This window comes from Dipodomys merriami, unplaced genomic scaffold (assembly GCF_024711535.1).
Source record: "Dipodomys merriami isolate MVZ:Mamm:240054 unplaced genomic scaffold, mDipMer1.0.p SCAF_1279, whole genome shotgun sequence".
NCBI lineage: Eukaryota > Metazoa > Chordata > Mammalia > Rodentia > Heteromyidae > Dipodomys > Dipodomys merriami.
Window position 1 is genome coordinate 162,150 of NW_027202581.1, and position 16,131 is coordinate 178,280.

General features: G+C 36.8%; 1 protein-coding gene across 1 annotated transcript; it reads left to right on the forward strand.

The window, feature by feature from the left end:
* The first annotated feature begins 2,438 nt into the window (after positions 1–2,438).
* Positions 2,439–15,919, forward strand: LOC138824185 (prostaglandin-E(2) 9-reductase-like). Its single transcript, XM_070017849.1, has 9 exons — positions 2,439–2,569; positions 4,322–4,489; positions 5,281–5,397; positions 6,435–6,512; positions 6,956–7,078; positions 10,508–10,617; positions 10,870–11,035; positions 12,601–12,683; positions 14,037–15,919. Exons 1-9 carry the CDS (start codon positions 2,486–2,488, stop codon positions 14,077–14,079), a joined length of 972 nt encoding a protein of 323 aa, XP_069873950.1. The 5' UTR covers positions 2,439–2,485; the 3' UTR covers positions 14,080–15,919.
* The last annotated feature ends 212 nt before the right edge of the window (positions 15,920–16,131 follow it).

A 16,131-nucleotide genomic window follows, 5' to 3' on the forward strand; every position in this document is an offset into this window, starting at 1 on the left:
TTTGTGGCCTCCCCCTGTATTCCTCCAGTTGTCTGTTTGTAGATTCCAAGAATGCCCCATTAATCTTTGCCATTTCTCCTCTCACTCACAAAATTCCTCTGTTACTCTTTGATTAGCCTCTTCATGCTTGTGATATTCTTGTATTATCTTCGGTATCTGCTGAAATATTTTATATCTATTGTTATTCGATGTTGTCACTTACTCAGTGATTTTAATTGAGTTTCATGTTTTTCTTAAACACCAAGTCTCTGAAGAGGCAAAAGAGATTATTATTGAAGACTGTTTGGATAATGGATTGAATTTGAGTTGTCATGTGAGTGGAGAAAAACTCCTTACCCATGGCCAAGTGTTCAAATGAAGACTCGGGTACATCATATCCAAGTTAGGTAGAACACTAGAGGTAAAGTTTAATGATGGGACTAAATACAAATACAGAAAACAGTAAGCTCTCTGCTGAAAGTAGAGAGTGTCCAAGTTCAGAATGATAACCAAGTGAAGTTAGAAATGTCAAAATCCAAATTCAGATTTTACAGGTAGAAAAAGCTGAGTTTATTAATGTGTGAGAATAACGAATAAAACTAATTGGTATCAAGTAAGGATTGTGGCACTGAAGAAACAGTTCGAAACAGTGGTTTTGGGGGGCAATTTGCTTTATGACATTTTATTTTGTAATAAATTTCTAGCTTAAACCTCGAATCACCACATGTTACCTTGTGATAAAAATCAGATATCTTCTGGGCACCTTTGACTTATGCCTGCAAGCCTAGCTACCCAGGAGGCTGAGATTTGAGGAATGTGGTACAAAGCCAGTCAGGGCAGAAAAGTCCGTGTGAGATGCCTATGTCTAATTAACAACTCAAAAAATAGAAGTGGCACTGTGGCTCAAGTAGTAGAGCGCTAGCCTGGAGCTGAAGTGCTGAGGGACAGTGCCCAAGCCAAGATCACACCTCATCACTGACAAAGACAAAAAAAAGGTATAAAAATATTTTAAAGTCTGTATACATGCAGTAGCAAGCATGCAGAGCTATGAACACAAGCTAAGAGATGAATTACTTTCATGAAAAATATAGATGTGATCATTTCAAGTTTATTTTCATCAAAACTCAGAATTTAACTCATTAAACACTTATGGCATGAACTACCTACCCATATTTCTTGTCTTCAATGTCTTTATAATCGACTTTAATTATAAGAAATGTTATGATAATGATAAATCTATGATAAGCATATAATTTTTGCCCAGAGACTTTATAATGCACTTAAAGTGATGAAAAAATATAGGAGTAATGATGTCTTTCATTGAGAATTCATCATCCTTTCTCCAAATTACCCCATTTAGTCTTCCCTGTGGCCTATCAAGTAGTACATTTATTATCTTAATTCCACAGATTAAAAAAAGAGTAAGTCTTAGAGAGTTTATGTATATTGGTCACAGTCAATCACAGCTTACAAATATAATCTTGGGAAAAAAATCCTTACCTCTCTGAGGCTGAGGATTTTAAGTGAGGAAGACTATAATGCAACATTTATTACAGGTGACCCTCCCAGGAATCCTGTTAGGCCACTTCACATGATATCCATTAATGTTCTGTTTTGTTATGGATTGTTTTGGCCAATCTCCTCCCATGAAATATAAACTTAAATTATAATATTTCCTGGCTTTACCTGGATTATATTTGAATATTGACACTGCTTGCCAATGCTTTCTGGTGATTTGAATATTTTCTGTCTGGATATTTAAGCTCATCACTAGCCCTGTCTCCCAGTCTACTTAGACCTGAAACAATATGTCTGAGGCTCTGGTTGAATGTCTTGGAACTAAAGCCCGTGGGTGTCTTGGGAAGGAAAGAAAGGGAGTAGTGTTACAGAGTAGTCACCAGACAAGCTGATGGAAATGCAACACGGGTCTAGGAGTCTTAAGCACAATTGGACTCAAGTGCAGAAATTTCCCCTGGCATAGAACAGTGAAGGCTGTCTAGGATGGAAATAAAGTGCTTGGCTTCATTCTTTTTTAAAAAAATTCTGGTTAAAGAATCCAAAGTAGAGATGTGTTTAGTGGCTTTTCTCTATTGCTGTATGAGTAATCTCTTTATTGTTCTAAACAAGATGTAATTTCCAAGGGACTTTATTTTTTTCAGAAAATTTTAAATAAGAGGTAAAGTATGAATCTAAAGGTTTCCAGTTCAACAAATTTTCAGAAATGATACCATTAATCTATTATAGTAACTCACTATAATACATGGAAGATTCTAAGGAGAAAAAACATACTTCAAACCAATAGCTTCTATGTCACTGTGTAATAGTTTATTATAAAAAAAGAGTGAGCTGGTTTTTAGTTCTCTTTGTAATATAGACTACAACTTTAATTCTACTTCCTCACACTTGATTAAATATTGGACAGACATGAGGAGACATGATTTCCTGTTAAATTTGTACCCATGAGGTCAAAAGGAACAGTCTCTGTCCAGCCAGAGGAACAACAGCAATGAATTCCAAGTATCAGCCTGTTGGACTAAATGATGGCCATGCGATCCCACAACTGGGCTTCGGTACCTATGTACCCAAAGAGGTAATAAGAATGCTGATCGGTTTGAAGGTTGAAAAGAAAAATAGATTTAGAAAGACCTAAGGCCAATGTGGAGTGTAAAGTCACATATTTCTAGTATGACTCTGGGGTGGTCAACCAGTGCTCAGTTTTCCCAAGCTAGTGCTTGTCATGTACAGGAGAGAACATTGTGAGAGTGTGATCATGTCATAACCTGTTTATTCTGAGCATTGTGCTTTGTACTAATTGGTCATTGATTTCATAGCTTGGTGGGGAAAAAAGAACAAATGTTAGCAGGCTAAAGCTGTCCATCAGCTTTGATGCCTGGAAAGATAGCATTAGAATTGTGTTTGTTTTTTTGTTCGTTTTTTGCTTATTTCTTACAATAGAAAGTCTTGCTTTCTTTAGGAGATCCAGAAAAATCAAGGTGATAAAAGTTAACTTGTTTCCTAAGATCAATCCACTTTGATTCTTGTGCCTGGACTTCCTTTATTTTTAAGGCATAAAGGTAGGGAAGACTGCAGGACACCACCACATACTCATCTCTTGTTAATCTTCGGGTGCTATTACACCTAACAAGTATTATATCAGGAGTGTAGGAGCAAGAAAAGTTTTGAGCTTGAAAAGTTTCTGAAATTTTTTAAATAAATGTTAAAAAATCTGTGTTTTGGTTTGCCTTTTAAGAAATCATTTACTGAATGAACTTTAAAATTTTGACCCAATTTTGGTAGAGGAGGCACTAAGTCCAACCATACCCTCTCTAAATCCAAGAGCTTTAGTTTTGAGGGTTGGTGGCTACACCAATTATCTCTTACATGATGGAGTTAATTACTTATTTATAAATCTATGACCTTTAGCATATATTGTTTTCTTCCCAGTACTTTGTTCAATTTTACAGAGAAATCGACTGTACATAAGAATATTAACAAAACTTTTATACCATATCTCAAGAACACTGGCCCTGGATAACACCTGGGAAATTTGGTATTTTACTGTTTTGTGACCTGTAAGGGTGGTATGCTTTTTTATTGCTTGTATAACCAGAGGGGGAGTTAAGGATTGGAATTTTGGGGTGCCCTAACAGAGACAGGGCCACTAGGTAAATAGCACTGGCAAAAAGTATCTTTTGAAATGACTTGAACTTTCCTTGTAGACATGGACCATGTATTGTCACAATTTAGTGCTCCCGATTATGTTCTATGTTTTTCCAATGAGAACTCAATTAAGAATGATCATATACCTTCTGTATTTTCTTCTATGCACATTTTTCCTGTGTTCCTTCTATGTTGTAATATTATTATGTAAACCACAGGGTGGTGCTGTCTCCATCCTGAGTCCTGTAAATCTTTCTAAATCATTCTAGGAATTCATTGGAACAAGAGCTTCTGGAATCTTCACTGGTTAATTAGCATTGGCTGTGTTTGAAGTTCAGAGAAAAAGCCAAATTCTGTTATTAAGTAGAGACTACCACAGAAAAACAGGTTTGGCTTGATTCCTCCAAGTGCAGAATTAAGTCCAACACAGATAAAAATGAGTTCATGGAAAGGTGATTATTTCTGTGACCATCACAATTGCTGTTTGGATAACCCTTTGTCTTACAGCAAAGATGGGATTTAAGTTCACAGAAGTGTTACCCTGTTACATGCTTAAGTGATCTGAACATGACACTAGTATTCGAAATTTTTTCTAATCGTGTTAACTATCTACTTTGTTTCCAATGGGCTACCTCACAACATTTATCTCCAGCTTCTGCTTTTCTTTTCCTTGTTGATCTAGATTCCTAGAAGTAAGGTACTTGAGGCCACCAAAATAGCTATAGATGCTGGCTTCCGGCACATTGACACTGCGTATGTGTACGAAGTAGAAGAGGAAGTAGGGCAGGCCATTGGAAGAAAGATTGAAGAGGGCACTGTGAAGAGAAAAGACATATTCCTCACCTCAAAGGTATGCTGCCTACAATAGGTAGATGAAAATTTATTGAAATGTGATTTGGGGAAGAATTACATGATTGGAGCAATAGTTGGAAGAGTTGTTCTTGGTGCTACTATTGATATTCACATGTAAGGCTTAGTATTAAAAACAGAGTGAAATAATTACTACCTTACTCTCCATGAATTGGTAGGTTGGCAGACACTTTAACATTCAAAGTCTCAACTTGAATCATTGTTTTAACGGGTCCTATAGAACCACTCAAATCTATGGTCAAATCACAATGTTCTTCATGTCCAGAGTAACTTTCTAAAACATTATTTTTGCTATTTGGAATATTAAATCTTACCTTTACTCTTGGAAAAGATCAGATGAGAAATTGCTGGGTATTAAACAAAACATTGCTAAAGTGTGTTTTTTTGCCCAGTACATTTTAAAATATTCAAATATCTTTCCTTTCATTGATGGAAATAAAGGTATGTGGATATGTCTCCACTGATTTGAAGAGATGAGATGTTTAGAGAAATAGTAATACTGCAATCTCTTTGGAATAAGATTCAGAGTTTGGATAATTTTATTAATTGACCAAAATGCTATCTCAAGTAATTTCCTTCCACTGTCCAGCAAATTATTTTAACAATGACATGGCCCTGACAGGCCAAGGAAACCTAAGAATAAAGGCATTAATTTTCCCCTATGGACACCGATATCTTCCTAGTATGAAACTTCTCTGAATTTGGTGAATCAGATTCTCACTTGAGGTAAGCCATCAATCCAGCACAATTTGTATTTTTTAACATTTGCAGCTCTGGTGCACATTCAATCGACCAGAGCTAGTCCGGCCTTGTCTGGAAAGATCACTGAAGAAACTACAGTTGGATTATGTGGATCTCTACCTTATTCATTTACCAACTTCATTGAAGGTAGGCTATTTGCATCATCTAACTGAAGCATATAACTGCATATGACATGATAATTATTTCCGTAAATGATTGAGAAGAAGCTTTGATCATCAATTTATGTAAGCTTTGGTTAAAAAATTGATAGAATGACCCAGGATATTTCATATGAGTTTATTGAATTATGTAAATAGACAGATGAAGGAATGGCTAGATTTAGATTTAGCCTTTAGGTATTTCTTTTTTATTTTTTGTCAGTCATGGGGTCTGAATTCTGGGCCTGGGTGCAGTCCCTCAGCTCTTCCTCTCAAGGTTAGTGCTCTACCACTTGAGCCACAGTACCACTTCTGGCTTTTTCTGCTTATGTGGCACTGAGAAATGGAACCCAGGGCCTCTTGCAAGCAAGGCAAGCACTCTACCACTAAGCCACCTTCTGAGCCCTCAGCTATTTCTGTTTCTCCATCCCTTACATTTTTATTACTGGAGGCTTGCTTGTTTTTTGTCCCAGCGTTGCCCGCAATGGCAAATAATATTTGGATAATTCATGTGTCCTGACCCTTACCCTTTGATATCTTGATTGCATCTTTCAGTATTAGAATCTTTCTCTCTGACAACTTTTGTTTAACCATTTCTGGCTTCACTTATTTGCCTTGGACTCACATGTATTCAAATCTCTAAAGAATACTGATTATCCTGAATCAAGATTGAAATCCATAGTTGTAGAAGATCAAGGCCATGTAATTGTTGATTTTCCAAGTGAGAGAGAAGTATTTCTCTGGAGAAAGTGGAGCAGAGAAGTAACACAAATCCTAGGGATATCTCTTTGGGATGGGAAACCAATATTTAATAATACTTATAATTGATAGGGGATTACAACTACCTAGACTCTTAAAGATATTCCTTATTACTCTCATTCAAGCATCTTTGTAAGCATAAGTAAGTGGAGGAGTCCTTCATTAATGCTCATTTATTGTTTCATTCCTGAAGTGTACAAAGGTCTTTGGCTCTGGGTAGGATGACAGTGCTTGTTGAGGTTGCTGTAATGTCTGCTTCTATTGCAGCCTGGAGATGAAGTCTTTCCGAAAGATGAGCATGGAAAATTGATATTTGACACAGTGGATCTCTGTGACACATGGGAGGTGAGTACTTGAAGAATAGACTTGAGAGGATGCCTAGAGAGTCAGGTCATGTCTCCAACTCCAAGAATGGAATCTGTTCCCTTGAAATCTACAAACTCATGACATTTACAATGGTGTTTTGCAGGAGTGATAAGGGAGAAAGCATTAGTGGAATGTAAAAGACATGAATGTCTGAACAGAATTGATGACAAGAAGAGTGATCTCTTGCTTCCTTATGCAGTGATGTCTCTATTTCTCCAAGGAGCTCACAAAATTATTTCTTTGTATGTGAATTCTTTGTATGTGAATATATTCTCCAAATGTCTTGACCATTTTTCTTCTACCAACAATCATATGTAATGAGTTCATTGTTTATTGATAGTGTTTCTGTCATCAGCTCCATTTTGCATTTATATTGATTCAACCATGGTACAGATGGATCGGCAGAACTCCTTCCTTTTTAGGCCATGGAGAAGTGTAAGGATGCGGGATTGACCAAGTCCATTGGTGTGTCCAACTTTAATCGCAGGCAACTGGAGAGGATTCTGAACAAACCAGGGCTCAAGTACAAGCCTGTCTGCAACCAGGTGAGTTCCTGCTTCCTCTTCTCTGTCTCTTATTCACTGACTTGTTGCTGTGTTTCTGCAAGCTATTACTTTTACCTTCTCCCCTGTTTAATTTACTTTTTTGGAATGGAAGATTTTAAGAACAAGGATAGGGGGGTTGGCCAACTGTGTTTGTGAATGGAAGACACATTCACTGTGTCCTGTGAATGGAAGAATCTGGAGGATGTAAATGTCATCAAGGTGGGCTGCAGTCATTAGACTTCAGAGGCAAAGTACTTATTGTTGGCCTATGAATGATGGGGAGATTGGATTGATGATGGTGTTGTGTATAAAAAACAAGGAAGTACCATAAAAACGCCAACTTGGAAAGGAGCAGTGGGAGAAGGAAGGAAGTGTGGAGATCCAGGTGAAGGGTCTGTGGAGTGAATGCTTTGGTATTTTGTGCTGTTGTGTCTGGCTTCAGGATTCTTGGCTAGCGACATAGGTGCATGGAGAGTAAAGTGGGGGCTGCCAAAATGATCACACAGATCAAATATCTGTTGGTGGGGATCTTAGTGAAATCCGTACATGGAAACTTAGAGAAAAACACAGAGCTGACTCAATGCTTGAAAACCTCTAAGTCAACTCCTCTATTCTGCTTTGTTTTTTAAAATCACATCTAGTCTGTGCCTGGTTTGAGGCTCTATATTACTGTCTTCAACAGCTTAAAGTCCTTACAGCTGTGAAGTAAAAGTATTTTGAACACAAAGCTGGCCATACCATTTAAATTTGTGGACAGTGACACAATCCTACGATTTCCCAACATGAATGTGAAGGCAGTTTCATTACAAGTTTTATCAAGTCTTTTGTAATGAAATTTATCAAGCACTTGGAGTATTCGTATTTTCCAAATTTCTTGCCAGTTATTCAACACATGGCCATAATTGTCCTTATTAATGCAGGTAGATCGTCATCCACATCTGTAGTAGTTTTGCTGGTTCTCTTCAATAACATTGCAGACCTGGACATTTTCCTTTAGAGACTTGAGCAGATGTCTTCTTGGAATGAAAATCCTTTCTGACATAGTTCAATTTCTGTGACTGTATTCTAAAAATTAACGACAATTCATTTACATCATTTAAATCCAGTCTGTACTTAAATTTTCCTATGATTTGATCTGTTCATTAAGTAGGCCCACCTAGATGTATCCTTCATAAAGACAGTTTCCTGACTGACAATTACTGGTTTTCTAGATGTTGACCATTGTTAATAAAGGAGGTCCTTTGACAATTTCACCTAGTAGTTTAATATTCATTCATAATTTCTGTAAGAAATATAGGCTATAGGATTTATGAAAAATTTCTTTGTTTTTACTTCTGTGTTTATTTTCCTTAGCAGATATTTCACTAAAAACAAAATTTATTCAACTTATCAGAATAAACTATAATAATTTCCATAAGACAGAGTATATCTTGCCTTTCAGTTTCGAGTGTTCTAAGAAAGGAGTTAAAGGAATAGTCTCTATCAAAAGGCAGAATACTTTTTATTTATCTTACCTTCTTTATTTAGGTCTATTCCATTGAGCTAATGCATTTTTTTCCCTTGAGTGCATATAATTTTTTGTGGGAAAGAACTATGGCTTGTTCTCAGGGACTCACTCTCTCTCTTTGTTTTGTGGCTAAGGTTGACGCTCTGCTACCTAAACCATGCCTCCTCCTCCAGACTTTTACTGGTTAATTAGAGATAAGAGTCTTGCAGAATGATCTGTTTGGGCTGATTCAGAACCTCAATTCTCATGACTCAGCCTCCTCAGTAGTGGTAGGGTTATAAGCATTAGCCACTGGCACTCAATTTCATGAAAAACACTCTGAAAAACCAAAAACAAAACTCTGACCAGTGTCCCTAGTAGAATGCCTGCCAAAATGGTTCTTTTCTCCTATAGGTTTTCCCTGTTCAAATACCAGGTCTCCATTTTCACGATGTTAATCTTTCCAATACAGGAGCATGGGAGGTTTTGCCATTTTTTAAGTTCTGTGTTGATTTCCTTTTTCAAGATTTTAAAGTTTTCATCATAGAGGTCCTTCACTTCTTTAGTTAAGTTAATTCCTAGGTATTTTATTTTTTGTGGGGCTATTACAAATGGAGTTGCTTTCCTAATTTCAGCCACACTTTTCTCATTGTTGGCATACAGAAAAGCCATTGATTTTTTGGGGTTAATTTTTTACCCTGCTACTTTGCCATAGATTTGAATCAGCTTGAGTAATTTGGGAGTGGAGTCTATGGGATTCTTTAAATACAAGATCATGTCATCTGCAAAGAGGGAGAGTTTTGTTTCTTCTTTCCTATTTGGATCCCCTTTATGTCTGCATCTTGTCTTATTGCTGTAGCTAGGCATTCTAATACTAGATTGAAGAGAAGTGGAGAGAGTGGGCATCCTTGTCTTGTTCCTGAGTTAAGAGGAAATGGCTTTAGTTTTTCACCATTGAGTATAATGCTGGCTGTAGGTTTGTCATATACAGCCTTTATTTTATTGAGGAATGTTCCATGGTTTCCTAATTTTTCCAAAACCTTCATCATAAAGGGGTGTTGGATCTTGTCGAATGCTTTTTCTCCATCTATTGAGATAACCATGTGGTTCTTGTTCTTGCTCCTGTTGATGTGATGAATAATACTAATTGATTTGCGTATATTGAACCAGCTTTGCATCCCTGAAATTAATCCTGTTTGATCATAGTGTATGATTTTTTGGATGAATTGTTGAAGTCGGTTGGCCAAAACATTTGATGAACATTGGCATCAATGTTCATCAAAGAAATGGGTCTATAGTTCTCTTTCTCTGATGAGTCCCTGCCTGGTTTTGGGATGAGGGTTATGATGGCTTCATAGCATAAAGTTTAAGGATTCAGGTGGACCTGTTGCAACAATGAGAAGTACAAAATGTCATGTCAAAACCAGCTTTAAAATGTCGGTGGGGGGGAGAGGGAGGGTATGACTGGGTGGGGAGGAGGGGGAAGGCTGGGAAGGGAGGTGAAGGGTAAACAAAGGAGGAGGCTGCAATGTTTGGTAAGAAATGTATGCATTATCCTGCCCATGTAATTGTAACCCCTCTGTACAGTATGTTCTCAAATAAAATAAAATTAAATTAAATTAAAAAAACAAAAAAAACCCAAATACAAGGTCTCCATTTCAGATAGGTCTTTTGTGCCCCAGAAAAAGAGTTTGTCATGCTTGTTTGTCCTCTAAATGGTTTTTAGCATATGATGTGGTCTACTTTAGGAAGATTACTTTTTTTAGACATATCCAGGTAACAGATATGCGAAATTTATTTGTTAGAAAGTAAACATTACATTATTTTGATCATTTCAATTCAAATTGAATGTTACACATTTTTATTCAGGTTTGCTTACTCTTAATTTTCTTCTTGATCCGTGCATAAAATTTGCATATAATTCCTGTCATATCCATCTACAGGTGGAATGTCATCCTTATCTCAACCAGAGCAAACTGTTGGATTTCTGCAAGTCCAAGGACATTGTCCTGGTTGCCCATAGTGCTCTGGGAACTCAACGAGCGAAACAAGGGTAATCCAATAAAATATTTACCAAAACACTGTTCTGAATCAAATATTTTGATTTGTGCTTAGTTTTCTGGCATTGATTTTGAACTGGTTTAGGAACCGGGGAGAATTGCATTTCTTACATGGTCCCTCATATGACCAATGCTGATGGATCAAGAGATTGAATTTGATGACTTGGTCTAGAGCAGGCATCTGGAGCTCTGAAAACAAATAGAATACTCCTTCTGCAGTTCAGCATTTCTGTCTTTCCTTCCAGGGTAGACCCCAATGCCCCATTTCTTCTGAAGGACCCAGTTCTTGGTGCTGTGGCAAAAAAGCACAATCGCAGTCCAGCTCAGATTGCCCTTCGCTACCAGCTGCAACGTGGGGTTGTGACCCTGGCTCAGAGTTTCATAGAAAAAGAGATAAAAGAGAACATACAGGTGATAAGGGGGTACTGTGGGGATTAGGTCTCCTGCATAGACTGTGCAGGTGATGGGGTGGTGTCCTTTGGTCATAGTATTCTTCATTTGGGTGTTATCTTGGAACTTCTTAGCACCATTTTTGGGACCAAATTGTTTTCCCTAGAATTTCCTGTACATGCGTGATTCACGGTGTTCTTGGACATCCTATTTCTGTGTATATAATGGGAGAGGCAGCACAGTTTGAGAGACTTAGGGCTGAAAAGAGTACAGAGAATTTAATCAGCCAGGTGCTCTACAACTATTCTAATATGAGAAACTTTTCTACCTATCCAAGTTGCAATATGATCCACCTCTGAGGCAAACAGTTTGAATACAGAGTACATCCATTTAGGTGGAGAATGCATTGTTGGAAAATTTGTTTGGCCTTAGCCAAATGAAGTCCTTTGTATGTTGGAACCTCTCCTGTATTTACAATAAATTCTCTAATATTTATTGGACAAATGTATCAGGATGCTGATTGGTTATTGCATGGTAGGTCTCAGCAATTCTCCATGTGGTTTGTCATTCACTAGACAACTAGACCAAAGATTTTTTCTCATATAATACTATCCAAAGTAGGTGAGAAGAGAATTGCCAAAATGTTTCATGCCTTAGATCAGAATTAGCACATAATTCTTTTGCCAAGCTTTAATGGACAATGCAGTTTACAAACCAACCAACAGTAAATGAGTGGGGAAATAGCATTCCTTAGGAGAAGAGTTTGTCAGGGTATACAGAAAAGAGTGTTGGAGACATAGGGATATGTATTTCTGGAGGAGCAAGTTTGCATCTTGTCATTAATGTACATTCTCGAGAGCGTTTTGTACATCCATTCAGATATATTTGTTGTAGTAGCTTCTCAAAATTTCTATCGATGATTTTATTTGATCTTGGTTATATTTTACCTAAGCAAAAGTTCCTTCTCTAACTATAATCATCATGACTTTATAGTTGATGTGGTTGATGACTGTCCTGTCTTTTCTTTGGAATACAAGAATATTCTCCCAAATTATCTCCCAAGAGTTTGACGGTTTTGCTTCCAAAGAGTAATTTTGCTGGTTCTTTAGAGGTAGTATGTCACAGACTTTTCTGTCTAGACTAGCATTGAGCCATGAGTTTTAGCATTTTAGCCTCCTTGATAGCTAATATTTCATTAACATTTGGGCAAATTGTGAATTAAACCCTGTGGAAAAGAACATGGTCACATTTTAAGTGTATGCGATGTCATAGAGACACCTAACATTGTCCTTAACAATTGCTAAGTTATCTTGCATACATAAAAACCTTTTCAGTAGTAGCTTTGTTAACTTCTATGTACATTAGACTGCAATCAAAACTATATCATCTTTGCTCATGCCCATTGTCTTTTGTGATTCCTTCTGTGTATAATCTTCTACTGTATCAACATATTTTATCTCGAATGTATTTCCTCTTTAGCTACTTGAGTGTTTTGACTTTGTATTATTAAATCTGTTTCACTTGAACTTCTAAGATTGCCAAATATACAATTTAAGAATTGTAAAACTTGTCTCCTTGTATGATAGGCTTTTGAATTCCAGTTGCCTTTAGAAGACATGAAAGTCCTAGAAGGCCTGAACAGAAATTTTCGATATCATCCAGGTGTTGGGTAAGGAACGTGGGCAAAAATATTTTCTGAATTTTCTTTAGTTTCAAGTCTCTCCTTTCTTTCTTTTTTTCTTTCTTTTTTTTTCCTTATGGTCCGGTCGTGGGGCCTGAACTCTGGGCCTGGGTGCTGTCCCTCAGCTCTTAATCACAAGGATAGCGCTCTACCAGTTGAGCCACAGCACCACTTCTGGCTTTTTTTGTTCCTTTTTGCTTATGTGTTGCTGAGGAATCGAACCCAGGGCCTCATGCATGCAAGGCAAGCACTCTACCACTGAGCCACCTTCCCAGCCTGCTCCTTTCTCTTTCAAGGTACATTTGTTCAGAATCCAAACATTACATTTTTCTCTCAGGGATTTTCCACTGACATTGCCATTAAGACATTCAGTTTTGTGTTTCTGGACTATAGACACCTCAATGTAGAAGATAAAGATGTTTTAGAAAAGAGAGATTTGATATCTAAGGAAGAGTGCATACTTAAGTTTTTCCATTGCTGAAGATAATGTCGAGTTGAAGAGACCATTAACAGTTTTTTATGTTCTGGGTTATAGACTAATATTTGACAAATATCATAAACAAAAGTAAACAAGGAATGCATATCTCTTGTGCCTACTGGATTTTCACTTATAACAGAAATGAATATGATCATATTTGAAGGGAATTACACAATCCTTATTCACAAGAATTAGTATATGCATTGCTCCATTATTGTTAATATTTTTGTTAGTATAGAAAAAAATGAAGGACCATGTAGGGACATAATGCAAAGAGACAGAACATTCTTGTCAATTACTGTGTTAAAGGATAATGATTTGTATTACTTTCGAGTTTGTGTGGTATTGATATTTAGAAAGCTACCAATTAGATGGTTATCTGGAAATGGAGAACTATCTTAAGTGACATTCTCTCCATACTTGAATTTAACAAAATTGGTGCACCGTAAATTGTTTTCTGTTAGTTAATATTAGATTTGTACTTCACAACACCTGATATAACCAGTTTCTACATTCACTGAGAATTTGAAATAGGATAGGCTTTCTTTGCTTTTATTGTTTAGGAAGTTAGACAGATATAGGGAAAAGAGAGTCACATCAGCCAATGCTTGTGTGTTCTGTGTATCTAATCTTAGCAGAGAATGCATAATGCATAATTTTAGTTATGGTATCTTACAGAATTTCTTATAAAACCATATTATTCCTTAGTGCAAATATTAGTATTTAATGAGTAGTATTTAATATATCTAGTTTTTTAGGGAATAAAATTCTAACTTTTACCATAGTGATACATAGATATCACATCTTCTGTAGAAATGGGATGATCAAGCCCATGATGCTTATATTTTTCTTTCTCATTTTAGATACGTTGACCATCCTAACTTTCCATTCTCTGATGAGTATTAACACGAAAGCTCTTTTCTTGATCTTGCCTGAAGTTATCTGGAGATCGATGGACAACTTTCAGATGATGATGATTGGACCCATCACTTGTCAATTCATGCTGCTTAGAAATTCACACTCAGCTTAAACTAAATCCACAAATTTTGAAGAGAAAGCATTGAATTTGTTATCAAACAAATACGAGATTTTTCCCATAGATCTATGATTATCTCAAGACTTGTGTAACTTGCTTCTTTTTGAATATTATGACTGCAAAATGATTCGATTTAGTCTGTGGTAAGATGTCAGGAAACCCTTCTCTGATACCTATTTCAGGATAGGAATGGGTTGTTTTTGGGCTCCAGAGAAATATCAATTAGCAGGAAGTTATCAGTCTGTATTCCCAACAAAGCACTGAGCTTAGTTCTTGGTTCTAAGTCTTGAAGCTAAGGTACACATTGCGAGGATATATTATATAGCTCCCTACCAGGCAGGATATAGCTCAGCTCCTGGAATCTGAGAAGTATTCCTGTGGGAGGCTTAGGTAAAGATGATAGAGGGAGAACCATGCAGGGAAGATAATGAGGAAGGAGGATAGGTGAAGCCCTAATAGATTGAATTGAACTTATCTGTGCTTGGGATGTACTGCCAAATGCCTTTTTGCAAAGTAGATCCAAAAGATAGAAAGGATCTTTCATACATTTTACCCAGTGCCAATCAGAGACATGCCTAGCATTAATTATAAAAGGAAAAATGGGAGCCAGGCGCTGGTGGCTCACGCCTGTAATCCAAGCTACTCAGATGTCTGAGATTGGAGGATCACGGTTCAAAGCCAGCCAGGGCAGGAAAGTCCATGAGACATACTCTTATCTCCAATAAACCACTAGAAAACCAGAAGTGGTGCTGTGGCTCAAGCGGTAGAATGCTCACCTTGAGCTGAAAAGCACAGGGACAGCACACAGGCCCAGAGTTCAAGTCCTACGACAGAAAAAAAAAAAAGGAAAAAATGGGAATTATTATTTGCAGTATGTCTGAAAGCAATATGTTTTAGCGATCATTAATTGACATGATAACCAAAAATTCCTTGGAAATTCAGCACATTGAGTGACATCAACAAAATGATAGCACTTTCTGTGCTTGTACAGAAAGTATACTTTACACTTCCAATTTATATTAGACAGATTGTAACAAACATGCAACTGTGTCCACCAACAAAGTAAATAGCCAATGAAGAAAATTAGAATCCAAAATGCTAGGCAATTTCATTGTGCTTTTTCCCACTGTTGTACAAAGCTACCTAGCAACAGTAATTTTATTCATCCATTTGGAATAAGAATATTCCAACATTTGCAAAGGAATGGATGGAACTAGAAAAAATGGTTATGTGAAAGAAGTCAAGTCCGGGGAGACAAAGGACGAAAGTTTTCTCTTCTATATGGAATTCAGAATTAAATTGTAATTGTCTTAGCAAACACATCAAGGTAATATATTAGATACCACTATATTAGACAAAATATGGTATTTTCAGGGGAGAATTCAAATAGGACAATTTCTTAGAAAGACTAACCCATACTTGAACAAAATGAATACCAGGAAACACTTGCAATGTGGCGGCCAGGGTCAAGAGGATAACAATAGACGAGGAAAGACAGGAAGTTGAGGAGGGAGCGAGCATGCAGTCATAAAATTTAATGCATATCCTACAAAATTAAGAAAATTAAGAAATAGGAGGAATGGGGGGAATGACAAAAGGAGTGCCACTAATCAAGATGCATTGATTCTACTTACAAACTGTTGTGTCAAATTAATTCCTTTGTACGACAACTTAAAGATAATAAAAACATAATTTAAAAATTAAGAAGAATTGTACTGAAGATGCTTCAACTTTTGGACCGCACTATGACTATCGACTCTAAAACACTAAAACACTTTGCTTTATTTTTCATCCGTGGATACATCTATATTTCATATATACCCCTGAAATTACATGACATGTCAGAGTGATCCCATTTAGCTTGTTGGGGTCTAATTGGAGAGGAATCATTATTAGGTGAGGAGAAGCTCTTCCAACACTGG

Excerpts from the sequence above, each read along its gene's own strand:
- LOC138824185 (XM_070017849.1), top strand. The coding sequence starts at position 2,486 with ATGAATTCCAAGTATCAGCCTGTTGGACTAAATGATGGCCATGCGATC. Across the intron at positions 6,513-6,955 it reads ATCTCTGTGACACATGGGAG|GCCATGGAGAAGTGTAAGGA; the intron begins GTGAGTACTTGA and ends CTTCCTTTTTAG. Across the intron at positions 11,036-12,600 it reads AGATAAAAGAGAACATACAG|GCTTTTGAATTCCAGTTGCC; the intron begins GTGATAAGGGGG and ends CTTGTATGATAG.